This window comes from Capricornis sumatraensis, chromosome 4, assembly GCF_032405125.1.
Source record: "Capricornis sumatraensis isolate serow.1 chromosome 4, serow.2, whole genome shotgun sequence".
NCBI classification, from domain to species: Eukaryota; Metazoa; Chordata; class Mammalia; order Artiodactyla; family Bovidae; genus Capricornis; species Capricornis sumatraensis.
The window spans coordinates 16,230,290-16,256,934 of record NC_091072.1 but is presented as its reverse complement, the minus strand read 5'-3'; the positions used below and the strand labels follow the sequence as shown (position 1 = coordinate 16,256,934).

Here is a 26,645-nt window from a genome sequence, read left to right as displayed (position 1 = left end):
CCAAGTCCAAATATCCAGGTTTTATTATAGTCACGAGCACACATTCACATACAGTTTGGGGGAGGGAGCCCAGGATCGGATCAGGGCACCTTGGTTCTCCGCCCAACTCCTGGCTGTTAACCTCTGTGTCTCTTGACACATCCCTACCCTTCCCAAGCCTCAGTCTCCCCGCCTGTACAAAGAGGAGGTTATACTCCTAGGTCCTTTTGGGCTCTAAGTCTCTGTGACTGTTTCCTGAGTGTCAAATGTGCACAAGGCATTGTGCTCGTACAGAGGGACGGGGAGACACAAAGATGGGGCGATGCTGCCCTGTCATCATAAAAAAAGAAAGAAAGAACTTCACAGTCTATCGTGCAAGAAATGATATAGGACAGAAGCAAATATCATTACCTTATTTTTCTTCTTTATTCCCCATTACTGTTGCTGTGCCCGACATGTTGTAGAGGCTCAATGAAACAACATAAAAAAGAGATACAAAATGCCTACAGACATTTAGAGAAGAGAAGCTACATCTAATAGAGGGGAATTATAAATACAGGTGCTACATTTGAGTTGGGTTTTTTAAATAATTTTTATTATTTGGGGGGCGCATTGCATAGCATCCAGGATTTTTGTTCCCCAACCAGGGATTGAACCCACACCCCCTACAGTGGAAGCACAGAGTCTTAACCACTGGGCCACCAGGGAAGTCTCCTTGAGATGGTTTCTAAAAGGCCATTCTATTTCACTGGCTCCGTAACACTGGCCTCTAATTTGATGCAAAATCTTAAGCCAAAGTTAGAGTCTCCATGCTCTGGTTTCAGTATACCCTTCAATCTTAATCTCTCTCTTACAGGAAACTAAGCTATAGTCATCCGATCTCCTTGCTGTAACCTCAGATATTACCCATAATTTTTTAACTCCATGCCCCGATTCTTGCTGATTTTCATACTGAAATGTCCTCCATTCCCAATATAATCCAATTCCATTCTCCTTCAAGTCCCACTTCAAATTCCCCCTATTTTATGAAGATCTTATGAAGCCTTTCCTGATCCTTCCACTCATATGTACTCTCTCCCGTCTTTGAAATCCCACAAGACTTGCTGACATTTCTCTTATGGTATATACAAAGGTGGTTCAGTGGTAAAGAATCCGCCTGCAGGAATAAGCGTTCAGTCCCTGGGAGGGGAAGATCCCCTGGAGGAGAACATGGCAAGCCACTCCAGTATTCTTGCCTGGAGAATCCTATGAACAGAGGAGCCTGGTGGGCTACAGTCCATGGGGGTCTCAAAGAGTCAGACACAACAGCATGCATGCACGCCAGGCTTCTTGGCAACCAGATATGTGAGTGCTCACCTCAACAGAAGGAAACAGACAAACAGCAAAGCAACCATTACTGAATTTCTTAACATGAATGTCTCAGATAGAATGCCAACTACTCAGTAATTTGGTAAAATACTATGTGTTGTGATGATGTTTATGATTTCAACAGAGTAACTCCCGCGTAATTTGTAAACTTTCAGATATTTTCCCTAGTAATTCAAGATCATTGATTATTGACCTTTCAGAAAAGTTTTGTCTAATTCACCTTACATTTCAAGCCTGAATGTATCCCCCTGTAGTGGTTTTCCCTTCTTCATCAGCACTTTATCCTGTACTCCAGGATATTCTTTCTGTGTGACCTGTCAGCAGAGTCAAGAATACCAAAGTCTTAATTCCACGTAGGCAGACCTCTTCTGACTCCCACACACATACACACTTAACACTGTTTTATATTCATATTTTACTTTATTTTAAATAATAAGCCTATTTTTGTTAATTTTTCATCTTCTCAAATGACACTTTAAAGGTTGGTGTAAAAATAATAATCATCATCATCAGTGGAAAATTCATTACTGAATTTCCAAACTGGTGACAAAGTGAAGGTTCTATATTTTTCCAGAAAAAGGAGAAGGGAACAAAAAGGCACACTACAAAGGATGGGAAATCAAAATAGCTCTGGATTCCTCAGCAGTAACACTAGAAGTCAGAAGACAGGGGTTCAGTGTCTTAAAAATTCAGAAAGAAAAGAATTTCCAAACTAGAATTCTGTCCTGAGCAAAAGCATCAGCAAACGTAAGGGTAAAATAAGCATATGGTTACACATACAAAGTCCCTGAAAAACTTGCCTTCCATGAACCCTTCTCAGAACACACTGAAATAAAGACACAGACTGGCACTTCTGGGGGTCCAGTGCTTGTGACTCTGTGCTTTTCACTGCAGAGGAGGTAGGTTCGATCCCTGCTCTGGGAATTAAGATCCCACATACCACATGCTGCGTGCGTGCTAAGTCACTTCAGTTGTGTCTGACTCTTTGTGACCCCATAGACTGCAGCCCGCCAGGTTCCTCTGTCCATGGGATTCTCCAGGCAAGAACACTGGAGTGGCTTGCCATGTCCTCCTCCAGGGGGTCTTCCCGACCCAGGAATCAAACCCGCATCTCTTATGTCTTCTGAGATTGCATGCTGGTTCTTCACCACTAGGGCCACCTGGGAAGCCCACTGCACGTTACGGCATCACCAAATAAATAAATAAATAAAGACACAAACCAAGAAAGAGGAAGATAAGACATAACAGAAACAGAAAATCCCACACATGAGTGAAACAGAGGAAATCCCTGCAGTGACGGGCAGCCAGGTCAGTACCTGGGCACCAGACAGAAAAGATGATGGCTCAAGTGGACAGGTCAGGAATCTCTGGGAGATGCTTCTCTAAGAATATCTGGGGACTTCGCTGGTGGTGCAGTGGTTGGGACTTTGCCTTCCAGTGCAGTGGGTGCGGGTTTGATCCCTGGCCAGGAAGCTAAGATCCCATGTGCCTCCAGGCCGAAAAAAAAAAACAAAAAACATAAAACAGAAGCAATATTGTAATAAAGACTTTAATAATGGTCCACATAAAAAAAAAAAAAAAAAGAATATCTGTTGCTTCTCCAGGGAAAACAATTTGTGCAGCAAAAGAAATCTTAGTATCTTAAACCATGGCTCACTGTGACTACATGAAGATGTAGAAACTAGATGTTTGTCTAAAATGATGATATAACTTTCGAGGAAGAATGTGGGGCTAGGAAATGAGTGGGAGGAGCAGGGTGAAGAAGGACAGTTAAATCCTCATCCTCCATAGTAAGAATCAATATATAATGCCCCCAAACGGAAAAACCACGAAGTCACAATCTTAGTGCGTTACTTGGAAATACTGGAGCTATATGTGCATGTATAACATGTTAAAAGTTTTAAGTATTTAAGATAGTGACTGTGATGTGATCGCTCTGGATATTGGTTTGGAAATATTCAGTAAATGTAAATTCATACCAAATAATTCCACTGCTGGGTATGAGTCCTCATGGAATCTCACCCATGTACGTGGATGGTTTATTGTAGTATTTTTTGTCATAAGCAAGGTTTTGCTTTACTTTTTTAATTCATTTTTATTGGCATATAGTTGCTTTACAATACTGAGTTACTTTCCACTGTAAAGCAAAGTGAGTCAGCTATATGTATACATATATCTCCTTTTCTGGGGGTTTCCTTCCCATTTGGGTCACCACAGAGCTTTGAGAATAGTTCCCTGTGCTATACAATATGTTCTCATTCGTTACCTTAGTTATGTGAAAGTGAAAGTGTGCGAAAGTGAAAGTTGCTCAGTTGTGTCTGACTCTGCGACCCCATGAACTGTAGCTCACCAGGCTCCTCTGTCCATGGGGATTCTCCAGGCAAGAATACTAGAGTGCATTGCCGTGCCCTCCTCCAGGGGATCGTCCCAACCCAGGGATCGAACCCAGGTCTTCTGCACTGCAGGCAGAGTGTTCACTATCTGAGCCATGACACAAGGCTTAATGCATAGTACTGATAGTGTATATATGTCGACCCCAGCCTCCCAGTTTATCCCTCCTCTTTTCCCCCTTGGTATCCATGAATTTGTTCTCTACTTCTCTGTCTCTATTTCCATAAGCAAGTTTTCTTTTAAAACAACTTAAATGTCTAACAACAGGAAAATGGTTAAATGAAGTGTGATAAATACAATGGAATTCTATGCAACAGTAGAATGGGTGAACTAGAGCTATAAGGACACATTAATAAGCCTCCAAAAATCATGTAGGAGAAAAAGCAAGATATAGAAAGTTAACTTATCATGCTATGTAGTTAATTTTTAAAACATACAAAATAATGCTTTATGTTGTTTAAGCTCACACAGACACACACACACACACACACACACACACACACAAATTTCAGAATTATGATCCCCTCTGGGGTAAGAGGGAAGGGAATGTGATGGGGTCAGGGAAGGGCTCATAGAAGCTTTCAATTTTACTTGTAATATTTTATTTTTTAAGCTACGTAGTAGGTTTTCTATATACATTACCTATATATTTTTGTGTCTTACTGAAATATGTCTAGGGGCTTCTGTTAAAATTGGGAAAATTAAACTCATACATTTAATGTTGCCTTATCTCAAAACACCATTAGAGATTATTTGTTCTTTAGTCACTAAGCTATGTCTGACTCTTTGGTGACCACACGGACTGTAGCCCACCGGACTCCTCCATCCAGGGGATTTCCCAGGCAAGAATACTGGAGTGGGTTGCCCTTTACTCCTCCAGGGGATCTTCCCAACCCAGGGATCGAACCAGCATCTCCTGCATCTCCTTCATTGGCAGGCGGGTTCTTTACCACTGAGCCACCACAGAAGCACCCCCTTGCTCTGGAGCCCTGGCCACCTGTAGGGCCCACACACCACCTGATTCCTGCTGGGGCCACTTTCCGCTTTATTGAAGTTGTTGTTAGGCAGAACACTGAAGATGACTCAGCCCTACACCCCAGTCTCAGTCCTGCCACTCCAAAGCCAGCACCACCACACTCACACACACGCATTCACAGGCACACACACATTCACAGGCACACACACATTCACACCACTCTAAAGCAGCTGTCCTTGCACTGACTTCCTAACGTAAGTGACTAATCTTGCCTATATCCCCTCGAGCTTGCTAATCTGTATTCCCCCACACCCACCATCACTCAGCGTCCAAGAGTTCCATATTTCTAACAGCTGCTGGCATCTCGCCACCTCCACCTGGCTGGGTCTGGCGGCCCTTCAATCCCAGCATGACATATAATCAGCCTGGGGGAGGGATGAATACCAACTTGCTGTAGAAAGCTGATGTGGAACACTCTTTTTATTTCTGACTAGTGAAATAAAAGATACTGTGCTGAGTGTGTGTCCAATGACACATCTGTTATGGTAATCAAAGCCTCCTGGCCGTTATCACAGATGATATTCTGAATTGGTATCAGCGGTGTAACCGATACCCAGTTCCTAAATACCAAATCCAGTGAGCGTGGTACCCAACTGTGAAAAGGTGAGAAGAAACAGTTCTTCCCCCCCATAATAAATGCCAGGTGGCCCGGCCCACCACCCGTCTGCTGGTGCAGCTCGCATATTTATTGTGTTGGCTCAATGCTCAGGCCTTCTCTGGGGCAAGTGTAGGGGTTCAGGCAGGCAATGAGCTTTCAAGGGGAGCCCCCATGTCCTCCTTGGGAGAAAAGTAGTAACTCAGCTTCGGAGGTGGATGTCAGCAAACACGGAGAAAGGCAGAAGCCGTACCTACCATAGAAGAGGAAGGCTTTGGTCCTGTGATGATGGAGGTAGGTCCGGTTGATGGTGAAGAAGCAAGCATCCGCCCCGCACTGGCCGAGCCTTCCGGTTTCCCCGGTCAGTGGGGACCACCAGAGCATGATGGGGAAGCTGTCAGCTGCCAATGTCTTCTTCCTGTTCAGGGTCGGTCCTCCTCTCTTAAAGAACGGACGGAGGTGGAGAGGCTCTGCTTCCATTTCTGCACGTCCATCTTTCAAATGAGAGTTTTTAAACTTCTTGCCTTCAAATTTTCCCAACTCAACCACGACCTAAAAGAGATGATGACCTATTACCAGTGTCAGACTGTTTACAATTTCCTTCTGCATATTTCCTATGCATCGTGAGGATTTAGCTTCTTGAGTGCATGCGTGCTAAGTCACTTCACTCATGCCTGACTCTGTGGGACCCACGGTCTGTAGCCTAAGAGGTTCCTCTGTCCATGGGATTCTCCAGGCTAAAAAGACTAGAGCGGGTTACCATTTCCTACTTCAGGGGATCTTCCCAACCCAGGGATCAAACTTGATTTAGCATCATATTAGCCTCCTATTGGTATTCTAACAGATTATCACAAGTTGAGCAACTTAGAATGATACAGCTTTACTATCACAACAGTAAACTGGTTCTGGAGGTTAGAAGTCTGAAATGATCTCACTGGGCTAAAAGGTGTTGGGCACTTCACCGATGAGGACAGGAGACTCCAAGTGCTAGGACTGCACGCTCTACTTAATGGACTGGACTCTTAATGGGCTGGACTCTTAATGGACTGGACTCTTGCCACGGGCCTGGAGGCAGATGTTCAGGGCAAGGCAGGGTGGCGGGCACTCCACCCCCATTTGGAGGGACTTCTTACCTGTGTCTCTGTGCCCTAGCAGCTTCCTTCCCTGCCCTCTAAAGTCTTCCATTCAGTGTGTGGAGTCCCATCAAAAAATAAAGAAAAAAAAAATTAAGGTGTTGGAAGGGCTACAATCCTTTCGGGAAACTTGGACAGGGAATTCATTTCTTGGTTTTCTTTCAGAGGCATCCGCAGTTCTTGGCTCGTGGCCCCCTTCCTCCACCTTTGGAATCAGAAATGCTGCCTCTTGGGGCTTCCCTGGCAGTACAGCGGCTGGGACTCTGTGCTTCCTCTGCAGGGAGTATGGGTTTGATCTCTGGTAGGGGAATAAGGACCCCACATGCCTCACGGCATGGCCATAATAAATAATACATTTTTTTTAATTAAAAGAAAAAAAAAAGAAATGCTGCATCTCTCTGACCCTTCTTCTGTCATTTCACTTTCTGACCACAGCCAGGAAAGAGCCTCCTCTGTTAAGGACTCCTGTGCTTCCTCCAGGCCTGCACACATAACTCAGGGTTATCTCCTCACCTCCAGGTGTGTCACTGTAATCTTACACACAAGGTCCCTTTTGACAAAAGTGGGCTTCCCTCATAGCTCAGTTGGTAAAGAATCTGCCTGCAGTGCAGGAGACCCCAGTTCAATTCCTGCATCAGGAAGATACCCTGGAGAAGGGATAGGCTACCCACTCCAGTATTCCTGGGCTTCCCTGGTGGCTCAGCTGGTAAAGAATCTGCCTGCAGTGTGGGAGACCTGGGTTCGATCCCTGGGTTGGGAAGATCCCCTGGAGAAGGGAAATGCTACCCACTCCAGTATTCTAGCCTAGAGAATTTCATGGACTGTATAGTCTGTGGGGTTGTAAAGAGTCGGACACGACTTGAGAGACTTTCACTTTCTTTCTTTTAGACAAGTAAAATAACACGTCACAGTTTCTGGGGGTTAGGGTAGAGACATAGCCTCCAAAATATCGACCAACAAGGACATGTCTCTCTACTAAACACTTAACAGATACATCTCTTCTCCATTTTGTAGGCATATATAGAATCCAGAAGTGGTTGTGTCTCTTAATGAAACCTGCAGGAGTCAGGGCTATTATCTGGCTAATGCTGGAGATTACATTCTGGGGAAAGTGAATTATAAAAATCCTATTGATTTCCTTTTAGTACAATTAAAGGTGTCATGGGGCTTCCCTTGTGGCTCAGCTGGTAAAGAATCCGCCTGACATGCAGGAGATCCTGGTTCAATTCCTGGGTTGGGAAGATCCCCTGGAGAAGGGAAGGGCTACCCACTCCAGAATTCTCACCTGGAGAATTCCATGCACTTTATAGTCCATGGGGTCCCAAAGAGTTGGATGCAACTGAGCGACTTTCACTTTCACTTTTCAAAGGTGTCATAACATGGGTCTTATGTTTGTAATAATATCCACCATGGCATGGAGACGGCCTAAGTACTGGGCTCCTTCTCACTTAAAACTCTGTCCATAGAATTTTCCAGGCAATAATACTGGAGTGGGTCATCATTTCCTGCTCCAGAGAATCTTCCTGACCCACGGATGGAACCCATGTCACTTATATCTCCTACATCGGCAGACAGACTCTTTACCACTAGTGCCACCTTGGAAGTCCAATAATATCCACCACGGCATGGAGATGGCATAGTCCTGGGCTCCTTCTCACTTAAAACCATGTTTTTTATGTATTTCAAGACAGTCTGGGGACTTTCCTGGTGGTCCATGCTCCCAAGGCAAGGGCCCTAGGTTCCATCCCTGGTCAGGGAATTAGATCCCACAGGCCACAACTAAAGATCCTGCTTGCCAAAACAAAGATCGAAGATCTCACATGCCACAACTATTAACAAGACCTGGTACAGCTTCCCTGGTGGCTCAGGAGTAAAGAGTCTGCCTGCCAATGCAGGAGACAAAGGAGACGCAGGTCCAATTCCTGGGTCAGGAAGATCCCCTGGAGAAGGAGATAGCAACCCACGCCAGGATTCCTGCTGGGAAATCCCATGGACAGAGAGAGAAGCCTGGTGGGCTACAGTCCATGGGGTTGTGAAGAGTCAGACACCACTGAGCACATTGTTCACAGCCAAATAAGTAAATTTTTAAAAGAGACCGAGAGTCAGGGTTCTGGAGAGCAAGGCCATCAATCAAAGTAATCTGGAGGGCAGGGTGGGCAGGTAAAATCAGAGGCAAAATTGCTGCCATTTCATCAGACTTTAAGGTTTGATATTCAGATGGCAAACAAATGTAATACAAACAAATGTAATACATTACAAAAAAAAGATAATATATTTCTAACAATTACAAAATATGTTAGAAAGAGCAGTATAAAAGTAGGGGATGGTCCACATCATATATAAAAAAACAACAGTCAGACTGTGCAAAGAATAAAGCAGTTAAAAGAAGATGTATTTGCGTGTATTAACTTTTCCACCAGTCAACAGAAGAGACTATCTGTTGGCCCTCAGGCCCCACTCTCAGCAGCCAAGGGTGGTGTCTTCTTTATGCATTTGCTACCTCTGGTGTCAGAAAAGGGCCCCTGCCCACTGATGTGACGGAGGGTCTGTAATGTTCACTGGATTCTCTGAGGGATCCAAGGCCAAAAAAACTATTAAGAGCCACTTGGCAAAAAGCCACACAGTATTCCAAAAGGAGGAAAGAATTCTATTAGCCTTGGAGAAAAGCATGGCTCACTTGTGACACTGAAGTCATCATTAGAACAGTAAAACTGTCACTGAAAACCAAAAACCCTTGCCAACAGTGTCCCTGGCACTTTCATGAATCCGCCTGCAACGCGGGAGCCCTGGGTTCGATCCCTGGGGTGGGATGATCCCCTGGAGGAGGGCATGACAACCCACTCCAGTGTTCCTGCCTGGAGAATCCCATGGACAGAGGAGCCTGGTGGGCTACAGTTCATGGGGTCACAAAGAGGTGGACATGACTGAGCGACTAAGCACGGCACAGCAATAAGATGGCTGCTCCCCAGAGCGTGATGGAACAGTGTTGACTTTAGCCACAAATGCTCTATACTTTCACTCAGCCTTTCCCTGCAAATGTACAACCAGCGACTTTAAAGAATCACGTTGAGAAAATCATGGGTATAACTTCAAAGACAAATTTTGCTCCACATTTCTGATCAACATCTACTGTGCAAGGCATAAGGTCATATTCAAATAACAAGGATTGCTTCAAGGAGAGATTGTCCTACCAAACAGCTTTTTAAAAAATGTTTTGCCTCAGACATCAGTACCAGGTGGTAAGAAATACAGGGCACAGAGGAACATATTAAACAAAACCATGAGGAGAAAATCAGCCAAATCAAAAATCTGGGAAATTCAAAATGACAAATGACCTAGTTTCTTCCACAAACCCATGACATGGAATAAAATGTGGGGCAGAAGAAACTTTTATAGAAAAAAATCCACAAAACTTGAGATAAATTCAAAATGTGGATTTGTTTATTCCAGATTCAAATCAACCAGTTAAAAGTTTTCTTGAGATAACTGGAGAAACTTTAATATGGCCTGAGACATAGATGGTCCTGAGTAATATTACTTTTGCTGAGTATGACAACAGTCATATGGTTATACTAAATTTAAAGTTCCCATCTGTGAGAGCAGTGGTTCCCCAACCTTTCTGGCACCTGGGAACGATTTCATGGAAGACAATTTTTCCACGGACTGGGGGAAGGAAACTGGGGGGAGGATGGTTTCGGGATGATTCAAGCACATTACACTTATCGTGCACTTTATATCTATCATTATTTCATCAGCTCCACCCAGGTCATCAGGCATCAGCTCCTAGACATTGGCGGCCCCTGTGTTAGAGAATCACATTAAAGAAAGTCCAAGTGGAATAATATGTCTTAGATTTGCTGTAAAATGATTTCATCAGTTATTTGTGCAACTGAAAGGTAAATAAAATTCAAAAAAAAAAAAAAGTAAAGATACCATACACCCAAAGAATTTACAGATACTATACACAAAATATAGTTAAATGTGAATCAAAAACAGTGGCTCAGATGAATGACTTCCTCCAGAGAAACACAATGCTTTAGTTTAACTGTAGGTCAATGAAAAACATTTTCAAGTTGAGATTATTAATCATGTTATAAAATCTGTTATGGGTTGAACTGTGCCCCCTCCCCTGGCCCCCTGGCCAAATTCATATGTTGAAGCCCTAACCCCTCCCACCTCGGAATGTGACTGACCTAGGAGACAGGGTCTTAAAAGAGGCAATTAAGTTAAAAAGAGGTCATCAGAGTGGGCCCTAATGCAAAATGACTGGTGTCTGCATAAAAAGAGGAGACAGGGAAGCAGAGAAGTATAGGAAGAGGAGCATGTGAAGACCCGGGGAGAAGACAGCACCCACAAGGCCAAGGAGGAGCCTCAGAGAAATGCCCTGCTTGCTGACACCTTGACCTTGACTTCTAGCCTCCACAACTCTGAGAAAATAGATTCCTGTTGTGTAAGCCACCCAACCCAGTCTTTGGTACTTTATATATGGTCAGTCAGTCAGTTCAGTCGCTCAGTCGTGTCCGACTCTTTGCGACCCCATGAATCGCAGCACGCCAGGCCTCCCTGTCCATCACCATCTCCCGGAGTTCACTCAGACTCACGTCCATCGAGTCTGTGATGCCATCCAGCCATCTCATCCTCGGTCGGCCCCTTCTCCTCCTGCCCCCAATCCCTCCCAGCATCAGAGTCTTTTCCAATGAGTCAACTCTTCACATGAGGTGGCCAAAGTACTGGAGTTTCAGCTTTAGCATCATTCCTTCCAAAGAAATCCCAGCCCTAGCAAACTAATGCAGGATTCATGACATGATTTTTTTGTTTTAATTTAGCCTTCCTTTTCCCTACCTACGTGGCAAATTATTTCATCTTGCCTAGCTTACAAGCCAGTAAAAACAGGAACGGTCCTAAATGTGGAGCTCGATACCAAGGTCACAGGTGTACAGCCTTGTACCAAGGGCACAGATGTGGACCCCTGCACCAAGGTCATCTCTGGAACTGATTAAGCACCATAGCAACCATTGCCAGGAGCCCCCCTGACCTTATATTAGGTAAAAATACCTACCCTCTAGCATCCTAACCAATATCTCATGTTACCCTTCCAGCAGGAATTTTTCTGTCTTGAGGCTATAAAAATTGGCTGTGCCGTGCTATGCTTAGTCGCTCAGTCATGTCCAACTCTTTGCAACCCCATGGACTATAGCTTGCCAGGCTCCTCTGCCCATGGAGATTCTCCAGGGAATAATACCAAAGTGGGTTGCCGTGCCCTCCTCCAGGGGATCTTCCCACCCCAGGGATCGAACCCAGGTCTCCTGCACTGTGGAGACCACAAAAGGGGTCGGCTCCCCTTGAACCTGCCCACTGTCTAACAGTGTCTCACACTCTAATAAACTGTTCTCCTCTCATTCTGCCTCGTGTCTGGAAATTCTTTTCCAACCTGTGCACAGACTATGACACTAAATATACAGGCATTATATTTGTTCATTTTATAGTGTTCAAATAAAAATAGTATTACAGCAATGCTGAACAGTTGAAGTACTCAATGTATCCATGAGGACTGGGTAACATCCCAAATCAGACCACCGATGGCAAACTGCAATCAAGATCCAGGTGAAGGTTCAGCTCCAATAAACACGCCACTACCTCTTCTATTCTGGAAACTTAGAGATGACATGCCTACCAAAAGCATGGTAATTTATTCTGACATCAAAAGCAAAATTCTTAACTTGTACACAGGCATTCCTCAAGCCCGGAAAAGAGGCCAAATGTCTAGTAAGATCAAAGCTTTCTCATAAGTTCCCACAGAATGAAGCAGAAAACTGCAGCCTTTCCAGCTCAAGCAGGTCCTAGATCCTTACCTCCAAGAGAGACACAATGAGAGCCAGGGGTCTGCTCTGACCAGAATCTCAACCTGGCAGGGGAAGGTGGTGGAAACAGCACAGACTACCTGCCAAAGTGATGGTATATTCACTCAGTCCTAATCAAGGAGAAGGGCAATCCTCCAGAATAAAATGCCCAGAGGACACTGTTGTCTCCATCAGGCCTGGATGTGACTACTCACATCCACGAGTAATCTTTAAAAGTCCTTTTGGATTTTGAAACGGACATGAGGGACACAAGTGGGGGCTAAGAAATCTGAACTCATATTTATACTTTTACCTTCACTGTGAGATTTTTATTTTACTTTGAAATCAGCAAATGAAGTTCAGAAGAACCAACCGTATGAGATAAATGGGAGGACTGAAGAAATGCTTCAGTTCATTCACCCTACTACCAACAAATGTATTAATGCTGACGTTTGTGTTCTGCAGAACAAACTAGGTTGTTCTTGGAATAGTCACTGCTTCTTCAAGAATGGCATCTTTCAGAAGGGGTCATGACTTGGGAGGAAGTCATCCAAGCTAAACCTTCATCTGGATCTTAACTGCAGTTTGCCATCAGTAGTACGATTTGGGCTGTTACTCAGTGCTCATGGATATATTGAGGGCGTCTTTGTTCAGAGTTGTCTTGAGCCAACAAGACAGACAGGGCTCTTCTAGAACCAGGACTCCGGGACTTCCCCGGTGGTCCAGTAGCTAAGATTTCACCTTCCTATGCAGAGGTTGTGGGTTCGATCCCTGGTCCAAACCAGGAAATAATACTGCAACAAATTCAACAAAGACTTTACAAATGGTCCACATCCAAAAAAATCTTAAAACTAGGATCCTGCGAGTCACAAACTGATTTCCCAACTCACTGATCTTGTTTCTACCTACCACATCCACTCACTAAACCTCAATTCCATATGTTATAAAAAGAAAGTATTTTTCTTGCCTTAGAGAGAACATCCTGACCCTGAGAGACGAAGCAAAAAGTAAAGTCCTTGGCGAGCATGGGATGGGGGTGGGGGTAGGGGAAGAGGCCCAGGAATCAACACTACACGACCCAAGCTCTTGGTACCTGGAGCGTGATGAGCAGAAAGACAGTAGCAATGATGCACAGGCAAAATGCCAGAAGCTGCCCCCTCTGAATCCGCACCATGCTGCCCTGCCCTGGGTGACTGCCAGAGGGCGAGCCTGGTTACCAGGTGTTCTCGAGTCGGCCCGCAGACCAAGACAACTTCACGTGGAGGAACCATCTGCATGCCAATTTCCTCCGCTGCCATTCCTGCTGGGACCCGGGCTCCATGAAGGACTGAGATGTGAGGTTCTGAGGGAGCCTGGCTTGGCACTGAAAGGGAACAGCATGCAGTCTTCTTAAGCTATCATCAGAGCAGCTGGGGATTCTTTAAACCAGAAGACATCCAAAAAATATCTGTAACAAATGAACAACAGTTTGGCCTTAGCACAGGAGATTTTATTAATGCAGTCTTGCAGGGCTGCAGTGTAGAAACGAAAAACTTTAAAACTAAAAGGAATCTTTGGGGTCATTTAGACCTAACACCTCACTCATGGATAAGGACACTAAGACCAGAGAGGTGAAGAGACTTGCTCAAGGTCATACAGTCCATTAGAGGAGAGTGAGAGATCGACAATCAGGTCACGAGACTAAAATGATGCTTCCACTTAATTTTCTTTGCCATCAGACTTGAATTCCAAAAGTCACTGACATGTGATCATTTCCTTTCATCTAAGTTTCAAAAGAACAGACAAGTGGAGCAGAAATAGCTGTGACTGTCCACTCAGTCCTGTAACAATTAGGGAAAGAACAAACGTTTCAGGCTTTGCTCAGAAATGGCAAATGATTGACTGACCTCAGTTCCCGCCAGGGAAAACCACTTCAGCCACAACATAAGGAATTTAGGTTACTGCTTTATTTGCTTAGTCTTTTACAGCAAGTGCACTAAAGCAGTGGATTGTGCGGGCAATATGGTTCTCTGGATGTCTTGAAATAAGGTGTCCATCCATCAGAAATGGATGGTCTTTTCCAAAAGCTTTTCAAATGAACTAAATAGTCCCACAGAATGCCTCTTATTCCTGGGGTTCCCTGAAGTCAAACATGCTGAGCAAACCACACCGTGGAGTTCAGAGGAGCAAGGATCCACATTTCAGAGGAAGAGGGTGCTCCAAGGACCTGGTCCTAAGATCTGACTGTATACCTCTCAGATATGGAACTGAAGATCCAATGAGAAATACAAAAGTGATGCAGAATTCTGCTTTAAAACCTTGGTTTTAAAGGTGTCCTCCCCTCTCACGCATCTACCTTGATCAACTTTTAAGTCCAGGCTATTTCTTCCCCTCAGCAACAAAATGACTCTTGGTCTCTGAGACAGCCAAAAGCTCTTTTTTTTTTTTCATCCGCAGAAGTTTTACAATCCACAGGGTCTAAGAAAACGGGCTCTAGTCAGCCTGCCAGGATTCAAATCTCAACTCCTCAGACTGTCTGTGATTCCACGACTCAATTCCCAAAATACAGGTCATAGAGGTGCCCAATTAGAGAGTTACTGTGAGAATTCTATGAGATAAAATTGGTAAAACACTTATTTCAGAGCCTGACACAAAAGAAATACCCAATAAACGTTTGCTCTTCTCATTCTCATTCTGGGCTTCCCTGGTGGCTGAACAGGTAAAACATCCCCTGCAACGCAGGAGACCCAGGTTCAGTCCCTGGGTCGGGAAGATCCTCTGGAGAAGGAAATGGCAACCCACTCCAGTATTCTTGCCTGGAGAATCTCATGGACAGAGTAGCCATGGAATACAGGGCTACAGTCCACTGGGGCACAAAAGGTTCAGAGACAAATGAGCAACTAACACTTTCACTTTTTCACAAATCAAGCCAGAAGAATTTAAGGTTACAAAAATCCCTTTCATCCAAAGAATCTCAATAGAGGTCATAGCTCCCAAACGAGATGTACACAGTACGGTCTCAAGGACTGAAGTGTGGGTAAACACCCAGTACTAAAGAACAGAATCAGCTAGGGTAGATGGTCTGATGATTTAGAGCAGGCAGCAGCCAACCAGGCCTTGGGGCACATCAATCTAATACACATAGGGCATGAGTTACCCGGGAGTCTGTCATCAAATCAGCGGTTCCCCGACTGGGGGCGACAGATGGACCTGCAGAGAGCACCCTGAAGGCCGACAAGCTCCAAGACAAAGAGACCCCAAGAAGAAAGCTCCCTTCTGTTTCCTCATTGCCCTCAGGGTGAATCTCAGACCCTCACTTCTAAGAGAGCACCCCCAGAACACCCCTTCTCAGGCTCGAGCAGTGTGTGTTTGCTCAGCCAGGTCGATAACAGGTGAAGTGGACTCACTAACCGACCCGCCTGACCCAAGTGCTGAGCTCTGAGACGCATCGTCGGGCCGTGCACATGGCCTGGGGCCGGCCATCTGCCGCCTGGAGAGGGGTCTGGAGCTGAGAGTCACCACCGCATAGTCCTGCAGGGGCTGTCCCGTCAAACACAGCAACACTTTCAGTCCCAAATCATTTCCATGTTCTCTTCTTTTTGTTGAATTAAAATGGACAGGAGGGAGACTAGACGTCTTAGTGAATTAGCAGCCTGAGGATGCCAGCTTCCCACACGGCCCCAGCCATGCAGGGCCAGTCCCCGGTTTGGGTCAAGGGCTTCAGCCATGGGACTCCAGTGATTTCTGCCCTGTGGTCCTGAGTGGAAAATGAGAAGCCAACCCTGGGTGACACCCACCAGAGAGATCTGGGAAGTCTCAGATCCTCTCTCCTCTAGTAACTGGTGGGTTATTTGGGTTAACAGTGAAGTGAAGTTGCTCAGTCCTGTCCGACTCTTTGCAACCCCATGGACTGTAGCCCACCAGGCTCCTCTGTCCATGGGATTTTCCAGGCAAGAATACTGGAGTGGGTGGCCATTTCCTTCTCCAGGGGATCTTCCCGACCCAGGGATCAAACGCTTCACCGTCTGAGTCACCAGGGAAATCATTGCGTTAATAATCAACTGTTAACTGAGTTTGAGGTTATGCCAGGGAAAGTCTTTTGAAGGAATATGTCTAATTACCAGACACGTTATTCACACCAAAGTGTCATTTTTCAAATGAATACATTCCAAGATGTTTTCATTTCATAATGTATAAAATCCTCGGAGCATCCCTTAAGTAGGGGCTGCTGTCCTGGGAAAGACAGATGACATGGCAGGCAGATAGTAAAGTCTAAGGACCTCTGGACAAAGCTCCAGGCAATTTTTAACTCATTGCCTTCGACTCTACTTGACTTCACCTGCACTCCACATCTATTCCTACTTGGTGACTCCAAAAGCCTGATAAGAACTTCCCCAGCAGTCCAGTGTTAAGACTGTGTTTCTAGGTCAGGTTCGATCCCTGGTTGGGGAACTAGGATGCCACATGCTTCTCGGTGTGGGAAAAAATAAAAATAAAAAATAAAAAGTCTGATAACTAGGATTTCTGAACTGCTAGCATCCCCCACTCAGCTCAGAGATGTTGTTGGAATGTAGACTGGGTATCTCTCCTCTGATTAAAATCCATCAATGGATTTCAATGCCAAAGAGTTCAAGATAAAGACCAAATTCATTAGCTCAGAAAACAAGAGTCTCTGGACTCTGCCCTACTCCTCCACCTTCTACCTGACAAACGCTTTGTTCTAGCTGTTCCTGGAATATAGTTTCTTGTTCTGTGCTCTGGTCCCTACCTACAACACCCATACCTCTTTCCCTACCAGAGCCGTTCTGGGCATTCAAGGCTACCTGCTTTGAGAAGCCTTACTCCACCCTAGTGCCAGGTCAGACGATATAGGGCCATTCATTGTGCTTATTTCTACTACATCAGTGGACAGAATGCTGGGGGAGGTTAGGCAACTCTTTAAAGCTGCTTTATTGGGTGAAAATAAAATAACTGTTAAACATTAAAAAGTTGACCAAACACACAAAACAGTGGACCAGTGTTGTTAATTAGCAGAAAGACTGTCCCCTGGGCACCTGATGAGCACGGCGTGGTGGTTCCACAGTTTCCCTTTTCATCCCATTTTCTTGATTAACACTTATTTGTGTTAATGTGTTCTTCACTCTTTTTTAATGGACTGCATACTTTGTGGAGCTTTTTTTTCTTTTTTGGGTGGTGCTCTGCCTTACAGATTTCTGTCTGGGAGGGTCATCCTCTTGGACCAAGCACACAGTGCAGGAGAGACAGAGAATCACAAGAGAGAGAAAGAGATACTGGCAGCTGATGGAATCAAGACTGGTGATTAGGAGCTCCCCTCGTGGTCCAGTGGCGAGGGCTCCATACTCTCAATGCAGAGGTGCCAGGTTCAATTCCTAGCTGGGGAACTCGATCTTGCATGTGGCAACTAAAGAACTTCCATGATCCTGCATGCTACAAGTAAGAGCCAGAGCAACCGAATAAATAAATACTTTTCAACTAAAAAAAAAGACTGTATTAATAAAAAAGAAAGATTAATGGGAGGATGGAAGCGGTAGCATGAGCACCTTCATTCTTCTATTCCTGAAAGTGATGCCATTCTTAAATTCTTAAATTCCAGACACAAACTGAAGCACTCAAAGTATACAGTATTAATACAATCTCACTTAGTGGGTCTAGTTTCTAGATAAAAACAAACCCACTAAAGAACTAAATAAAAAGACTGACATGAAGACCCAAACAGAAGCATTCAAAAACAATAGGTTTTTTAAATGGAAGAGGGGGGTGGTCCACTATTGGGAAGATTCTGTATGACACTTAAGAGCTGAGCTTCTTTTTCCTTGGAAGGTGTTCTTTATAACTGTTCTTTCTCCAGGAGGGCTTACTGGTTATTCTGTAAAAATTTTCCTTCCTGGCAAAGATAGGAACTAAAAATCCCTCAGCTGCTTTGATCATTCCTATAATCATGAGTGAGGAAACAATCAAATAACATGATAAAATCTGGCTAATACTTCACGTGCCTCAAAACAAAGAGCTGGAACAAATAATCTTCTGAGGATCTTTATCCCAAAATTAAGTTCTCTGATCTCATGAACAGTGCCCAGGAACACTCCATAGAAGAAAAATCAATCAATTAAAGAGACAGTAATCGGGACAAGCTGAGTCATCACAATCTAAAGATTTCTGGAAATATAAAACAAGAAATATTTCTATATGACAACTGAGGGTTACTTGATCTTCATTCTCCTTTTGACTAATTCAGCATTAACTTTTAAAAACTGAGATCTTACTTTGAAGTAAATAAATATCTGAAAAATACTGTCAATAAGGATGAACTTAATTGTTTTTAATTTTAAAAAAATTCACAGTCAAGAACTCTACTACAAATCCTTATTGTGTTAATAGAATGCTAGTATGTGAAATAGGTACTGGATTTCATACTGAAATCAATTCTTTTCTAAAAAGTATAATTGCTTTACAATGTTGTGTTAGTTTCTGCTGCACAATGAAGTCAATCAGCTACATGTGGAGAAGGCGATGGCACCCCACTCCAGCACTCTTGCCTAGAAACCCATGGATGGAGGAGCCTGGTGGGCTGCAGTCCATGGGGTCGCTACTTCACTTTCACTTTTCACTTTCATGCACTGGAGAAGGAAATGGCAACCCACTCCAGTGTTCTTGCCTGGAGAATCCCAGGGATGGGGGAGCCTGGTGGGCTGCCGTCTATGGGGTCGCACAGAGTTGGACACGACTGAAGTGACTTAGCAGCAGCAGCAGCAGCAGCATACATATATCCCCTCCCTCTGGGACCCCTCTCCCACCCCCAACCTCTCTTACCCATCTAGGTAGGTCATCACAGAGCACCTGAAATCAACTTTATACATTCCAAATTTAGAAAGGATTTAAATATGGGTTGGAAATGCCTGCAAACTGAGCAATGCTTACACTTACATGAATAACATCATTGTTTGTCCAAACAATATGTTCATTTTCTTTATTTCCTAACTTTAATTCTGGTTCGAAATTTTTTTCAAATATGTTGTTTGCAAGAAAAAACTTGAAAAATACTTTTTTTTAAACTGAAGAGTGATGAGCCACAAGAACAGTAACAGTTGAGACTGTGTATTTAAATTCACTGTTACACACTGCCATCTAGCAGGAAAGCAGCAAATGAAGAGTCACCACAGCAAGGCCAAAAAAGGGGCTGACCTAAAAGATGCAGCCGGGCTAGGACACTGCCTCTGGCTTCAGGCAGGAGAGGGAGAAAGTTCTAACGCTGAGGCTAGACTGGTGTCTCTGCCACTTCATTGTGCAAATACCCGGGGCTGCTTATTCAAGACAGAGAGGCAAGATCCAGGTCCTCTCTAGAGAGACCACGTGGGCCGGGCAGGAGAAACAATGCCCCAGTTGTAGAATGACGTCACTAACGCCCACGAGTGGCCCTGCGTGTCGGGGTGGGAGGGGGGCGTCTCATCTTCAGTAAATGGAGGACGTAAAAGGAGAACGAGGTCCTGAAGACCAACTTGCCAAATTCAAAACTGCACGTAGCCCTTAACTGAAATAAACAATCCAAGTTGGGACATGAATACTACTCTCCCCGACTATCTCAGACCGCTGTGCGGAGGGGGGTAGGAGGGGGTGATTCTGTTGGTGGTGTTGGGGGTTTGGAGCCGGCAGCCTGCTGGAGCCATGGTGCTAAGAAAAACAGTCATTTTGCGTGGCATTTGCTACATATTATAGAATCATTAAAAGAGTCCCAGGAAACGTCTTAAAATCACGCCAATGTTCCTTCCATAGCTTACATAAAATGTGTTCTGAGGATGCTAATCGGGTACCAAAATACTTAAGAAATGGCTTGCATATCGTAGGCAAAGCCTGCAGTTCCGGGGTTTTCCCAGGGCATCTTCTGCCTTAAACAGGCAACGCTCTCCCCAACTGGACAGCCAGCCTCGTTCCTACTTCAGCACACAATTCTAGCAACAAGTGATGCTTGAGTCAAGACAGGGAGAAGGAAGCTGTTCACAGCGCACAGAGGTGGAGTTAGGTTCTGGAGTTAGTGGGGCTGGGAAGATGGTGGCAGACGGGGCGGGATGCGAAACCTTCCTTGGGGGGTGCGGGGACGGTGGGGGGGAGCGCGGGAACCCGCTCTCGCCGAGGCCCCTGCACATCACCTCCCTCCCACCTGTGCTTTTCAGCAGCCAGATGGGTTTGCACCTCAGGGAGGGTCCCTGGCTGCCCAAGGTTTCCCAAAGCGGACGGGGACACTTTCTCAGCACAGAACTCCGTCTTCGTCTTACACACACTCCCTTCTGGGCACAAAGAGGTTTCCCTAGGGCTGTGAGTTCGGCGAGCAGAGTCTCAGCTTCGGCGCGCCTCTGTAAAGTCTCTTTTCGGTTCTCCGCACCGAGACCCTGCTCCCACCAAGCCATCGCTCAGGAAAGACCCTTAAGATGGTACTCACCGCAGCGCGGAGAAGGAGGCGCGCTCGCCCGGGTGCAGCCCCGCGGTTTTTCACTTTCGGTTCGCTTCCCAGCCGCAGCTCGAGCGAAAACTCGGGGAGGAGATTTGGAAGAAGGGATAATAACCCTGAGTGCGTCCAGGCCTGACGATCCTAGATCCGGGTTTTCGCGCGGATGCTGTGTTTAAAAGCCTGCAGGACCTCCTTGCCCGGGAAACACCCACCGGCCCCTCCCTTGCCTGTCCCAGGCGCTCCACCCTCTGGAAAGCTCCTAGGAGGCTCCCAAGATCCTCTTCTAAAGCAAGTTGTTTTAGTCGCTAAGTCGTGTCCGACTCTTTTGTGACTCCATGGATTTTAGCCCGCCAGGCTCCTCCGGCCGTGGGATTTCCCAGGAAAGAATGAATACTGGAGTGGATCGCCATTTCCTTCTCCAGGGAATCTTCCTGACCCAGGGATCGAAGAGGGTTCTTCACCACTGAGCCACCAGGGATTTTTGCTTCTCAAACTCTGATCGAAGCTCATTCAAAGTCACCTATCCAGGAAAACTGAGAACATTTTAAGCAAAGCAGAGGCCTCGGTACCTTTCATCAGCTGTCAGTGTTTGGTAGACTGAGCAGGAAGATCACTTAGCTCTATTTTACTGGGGAAGAAAAAGTGATTTTAGTTACTTGACTTCTAAATTCAGAGAATCCAATTAAAATTATTTTGGCCTAGTCTAGACCGAAAGGGATAAACCTAGAGGGGTCTTTTCAGACTTTGGGAGGGCCAGGACTAGGTGAGTGTCTAGGGATAAAAATTTGAGGAGGGATTAAGAGTCATGCACCTCCTGGGCACATCTGCAGACAGTGACTGCTCTTTGCTGCCCAGGGCCTGCCTCACTCTCCTCCAGGCCCTGAGAGCACCAGTGCCCAGCACCTCTGTTATCTGCTTTAGTCATCAGGGAAATGCAAATTAACACTATAATGAGACACTACTACACACCCACCACAATGGCTACAGAATTTAAAACATAACACAGAGCAAAGGCCGAGCTGTGGACCACATGGAACTCTAGTGCATGCTTAAGTGAAAGTGAAGTCGCTCAGTCGTGCCCGACTCTTTGTGACCCCATGGACTGTAGCCTACCAGGCTCCTCTGTCCATGGGATTTTCCAGGCAGTAGTACTGGAGTGGATTGCCATTTCCTTCTCCAGGGGATCTTCCTAACCCAGGGATTGAACCCAGGTCTCCCACATTGTAGACAGACGATTTACCGTCTGAGCCACTAGGGAAGTCCTAGTGAGTGCTTGGTGGGGTGTAATTGTTACAGCCACTTTGGAAAACTTGTCTGTCAGTATTCACTACAGCCAAATATGCACTCATTTTGTGATCCACAATTTTACTCGAAGGTATACGGCTAGGAAACATGCATATGTATGTACATCAAAAGACAGGTATATATGTCAAAAGACACGAAACACATTGTAACATATTTAAAAGAACAGACATCATACAAACTATGGCTTTTGATCACAGTAGAAACCAATTAAATCAGTAATAGAAATATTCTAAAATATTTGGAGGTATTTTGGAATATCTCCAAATATTTGAAAATTAAAGAACACACTTCTAAATAACACATGGGTCAAAGAAAAATTATCTGAGAAATAAAAATATTTAGGATCAAATGAAAATGAAAATATAACCTATCAAAATTTATGAGATACAGTAGAAGCAATGCTTAGAGGGAAATTGTAACATTGAATTATATCATTGAATGTTAGAAAAGAAGACATCTAAAATCAATATGTTAAGCTTCCACTGTAGGAAACTAAAGAAAGAGTAGCAAATTAAATTCAAAGTAAGCAGAAGAGAAGAAATAATAATAATTAGAGCAGAAATCAATGAAATTGAAAGCAGAGAATTAACAGAAAATCAAGGAAATCAAAAGCTGGTTCTTTGAAAAGATCAATAAAATTGACAAATGCTTTTCTAGGATAACCAGTAAAAAAGGGAGAAGACACAAAATACTAACATCAGAAGTAAAAGAAGGGTCATGCCTACTAACCCTGTGAACATTAAAAGATAATAAAGGTCAAGAGAATGAGACAAGTCCAGACTAGGAGAAAATATTTGCAAAAGTTATATGTGATAGAGTCTGATTATCCAAAATATACAACAAACTCTTAAAATTCAACAATCAGGAAGCAAACAACCCAATTTTTAAAATGGGTGAAAGACCTGGACACATCAAGGAAGATATAGAGATGGCAGATCAGTATATGAAAAGATGCTCGACATCACGGCCTCGTGATTACTGCAGTACCTTCCCAAAGGTTCCCTGTTTCCACACCTGCCTCCATATGAAGCCAGGGTGATCTTTTCAAGTCACAAACCAGATCAGGCCCATATTCTGCTCAAAAAATATGGTCCGGGAAGACTCCACATGCTGAGGGACAGCTAAGCCCATGCACCACAACTACTGACCTGGAGCTCTGAAGCCCACGAGCTCCTGAGCCCGCGAGCTGCTGTTACTAAAGCCCGTGTGCTCTAGACCCCCCGCACTCCGCAACAAGAGAAGCCACGGCAACGAGAAGCCCCTGCACTGTCACGAGAGAGTAGCCCACGATTGCCATAACTAGAGAAAGTCCTCGCCCAGCAACAAAGACCCAGAGCAGCCAAAAATAAAGAAACAAGGAATTTTAAAAGAAGGGCAATCTCTTAACTGACTATGAGAAAATTTAAGGGACAGATGAGACATGTTGGAAAAGACAGCGGTGTCTTAAGTCAAATTTCTATTAATACTAATTGCAATGATAATTCATTCCATAACTTTTTCTTTACACATAGAGCTTTAAGATTATAGGACATTAAAAAAAAAACTACGTAAATGTATAATAATATTTGTGTAGGGAATATGATAGGATAAAGTACCAAAAAGAATAAATACTCAGGAATAAATTTAACCAAGAAAGTGAAAGATTTGTACACTGAAACTGTAAGACACTGATGAAAGAAACTGAAGAAAATGCAAATAAATGGAAAGGTATTCTGTACTTGTGTTCTGGGAGAATTAATATTAGTAAAATGTCCATACTACCAAAAGAAATCTATAGATTCAATGCAATCCCTATCAAAATTTCAATAGGATTTTTCACAGAAATGGAACAATCCTAAAATTTGTATGGAATCACAAAGACTCAAAATAGCCACAACAATCTTGAGAAAGAAAAAAGCTTGAGGCATCATGCTTCCCAATTTTAAACTATATGACCAAGTTATAGTAATAAAAGACAGTATGTTATTGGCTTGAAAACAAACACACAGATCAATGGGACAGAGTAGAAAGCCCAGAAATAACCCATGCTTATACAGTCAATTAATTTACAACAAAGAGCAAAGAACATTGAATGAAAAAAGAACTGTCTCTTCAATAAACAGTGCTGGGAAAACTGGCAGCCACATTCAAAAGAACAAAACTGGACCACTGTCTAACACCATGCACAAAAATCAACCCAAAATAGACTACAGACTGGAAGGTAACACCTGAAATCATAAAATCCCTAGAAGAAAACATAGGTAGTAAGCTCCTTGTCCTCAGTCTTGGTGCTGATTTTTCGGATCTGACACCAAAAGCCAAGGCAACAGGAACAAAAATAAACGAGTCCACATTAAACTAAAAAGGCTTCTGCATAGCAAAGGAAACCATCAACAAAGCAAAAAGGCAAGTTACTAAAGGGGAGAACATATCTGCAGATCATATGTCTGATAGGGGGTTAAGATCCAAAATATATTTTTAAAAAGCTCATATGACTCAGTAGCAAATAAAACCCACAAACAATCTGATTAAACAATGGACAGATCTGAACAGATAATTTTTTTCAAAGACATACAAGATGGCCACAGGTAAATGAAAAGATGCTCAATATCACCAATCATCAGGGAAATGCAAATCAGAACCACAATGAGGTATCTTTTCACACCTGTTAGAATGGCTGTTATCAAAGAGACAAGAAATAACAAGTGTTGGTGAAAATGTAGAGAAATGCTCAATGTGGAGAAATGTTCAAGAACCCTTGAACACTGCTAATAGGAATGTAAACTGGTGCAGTCACCATGAACAGTATGGAGGTTCCTCCAAAATTTAAAAATAGAACCACTTATATGATCCAGTAATTCCACTTCTGGGTATTTATCCAAAGAAAATGAAAACATTAACTCAAAAAGATAGACTCACTCCCATATTCATTGCAATATTATTTACAATAACCAAGTATGGAAACAATCATGTCTACTGATGGATGAATTTAAAAAGAAAATGCGGCATATATGTACATACATATATATGTACAATGGAGTATTGCTAACTGCTAAGTCACTTCAGTCGTGTCCGACTCTGTGCGACCCCATAGACAGCAGCCCACCAGGCTCCCCCATCCCTGGGATTCTCCAGGCAAGAACACTGGAGTGGGTTGCCATTTCCTTCTCCAGTACATTAAAGTGAAAAGTGAAAGTAAAGTCGCTCAGTCGTGTCCGACTCTTTGCAACCCCATAGACTGTAGCCTACCAGGCTCCTCTGTCCATGGGATTCTCTAGGCAAGAGTACTGGAGTGGGGTGCCATTGCCTTCTCCAACAATGGTGTATTAGTCAGCCATAAAAAGAATGAAACCCTGACATTTGCAAGAACATGGATAGACCTTGAGAGCATAATGCTAAATGAATTAATCCAGAGAAAGACAAATACCCTATGATCTTACTTATATATGGAATCTAAAAACAAAACAACAGAGCTCATAGCTACAGAGAACAGATTGGTGGTGGCCAGAGGGGAGGGGTGGGGTGGTGGGGTGGTGGGGTGGTGGGGTGGGGATGAAATGATTGGAGGGGACATATATATACACACACATATATGTATATATACATATATATTCAGCATGGTATGTATATATAATAAATAGTATGGTATTGATAATTTATCACACTGTTGCAAATTTGAAAATTGCTAAAGAATAAAAACTTTTCATCACAAGAAGAAAATTTGTAACTATGTATAGTGATAAATGTTAACTAGACTTAAGGTGGTGACTCTTCTGCAACATAAACATCAAATCATTATGTTATAGTCCTGAAATTAATACATGTTAATTATACCTCAGCTAAAAATATATTCACAGAACTCACCCGGTGGTGGTGAGCAGCGACAGTGTTATACGAAACCAAACTGAGAAAAAAGACACCATTTCTGATTACCAAAGACCTATTATACAGCAGATGGAACGCTACACAATGCTGTGTGCCAGCCTGGATGGGTAGGGGGGTTGGGGAAGAATGAAAGCAAAAGTGAAAGTCTCTCAGTCCTGTCCAACTCCGCGATCCCATGGACTAAACACTCCATGGAATTCTCCAGGCCAGAATACTGGAGCCGGTAGCCTATCCCTTCTCCAGCGGATCTTCCCGATCCAGGAATTAAACGGGGTCTCTTGCAATACAAGATAAAAAGCTTGAAAAAAAAACCCCACACGATTTCTCCTACTTAATACAGAGAGAGTGCTGTAGTCCAGGTGGTAAGTGTAGTCTAGGTAATATCCAGCTTTTCAGTTTTTCCACATTGTTTTATACTCGATTTTACTAACATAAAAGGGTATGTGTATTTATAGTATGACTTTCCTCTGGTCTCTAAACCAGTCTTGTATAAGGCAATAGGCTAGTAAGAAAGATCACTGTTTTTTAGGAAGCAATGTAAACCATACTTTTAACATACTGTTACTGAGTCCAAGCTCTTACTGCTGGCTGCAAGACAGGCCAATGAATAAAAAGATTAATTGTTGAAGCAAGGAACAGCAGTTTTATTTGGAAAGCCGACAATGGAGAAGATAGAGGACTCAGGCCTTTT

The 26,645-nt window shown here is 43.9% G+C and overlaps 1 protein-coding gene across 1 annotated transcript in view; it reads right to left on the bottom strand.

Annotated features, from left to right (window-relative positions):
* The window catches only part of FUT10 (fucosyltransferase 10), a 69,096-nt gene extending 55,520 nt beyond the window's left edge, over positions 1–13,576 (bottom strand). Inside the window, exons 1-2 of the mRNA XM_068971073.1 lie at positions 13,436–13,576; positions 5,627–5,921 (exon numbers count right to left, since the gene is read on the bottom strand). Of these exons, the coding sequence (XP_068827174.1) occupies positions 5,627–5,921; positions 13,436–13,516 (376 nt within the window). The 5' untranslated portion in view covers positions 13,517–13,576. The remainder of the gene's footprint in view (positions 1–5,626; positions 5,922–13,435) is intronic.
* Between the last annotated feature and the right edge of the window lie 13,069 nt (positions 13,577–26,645).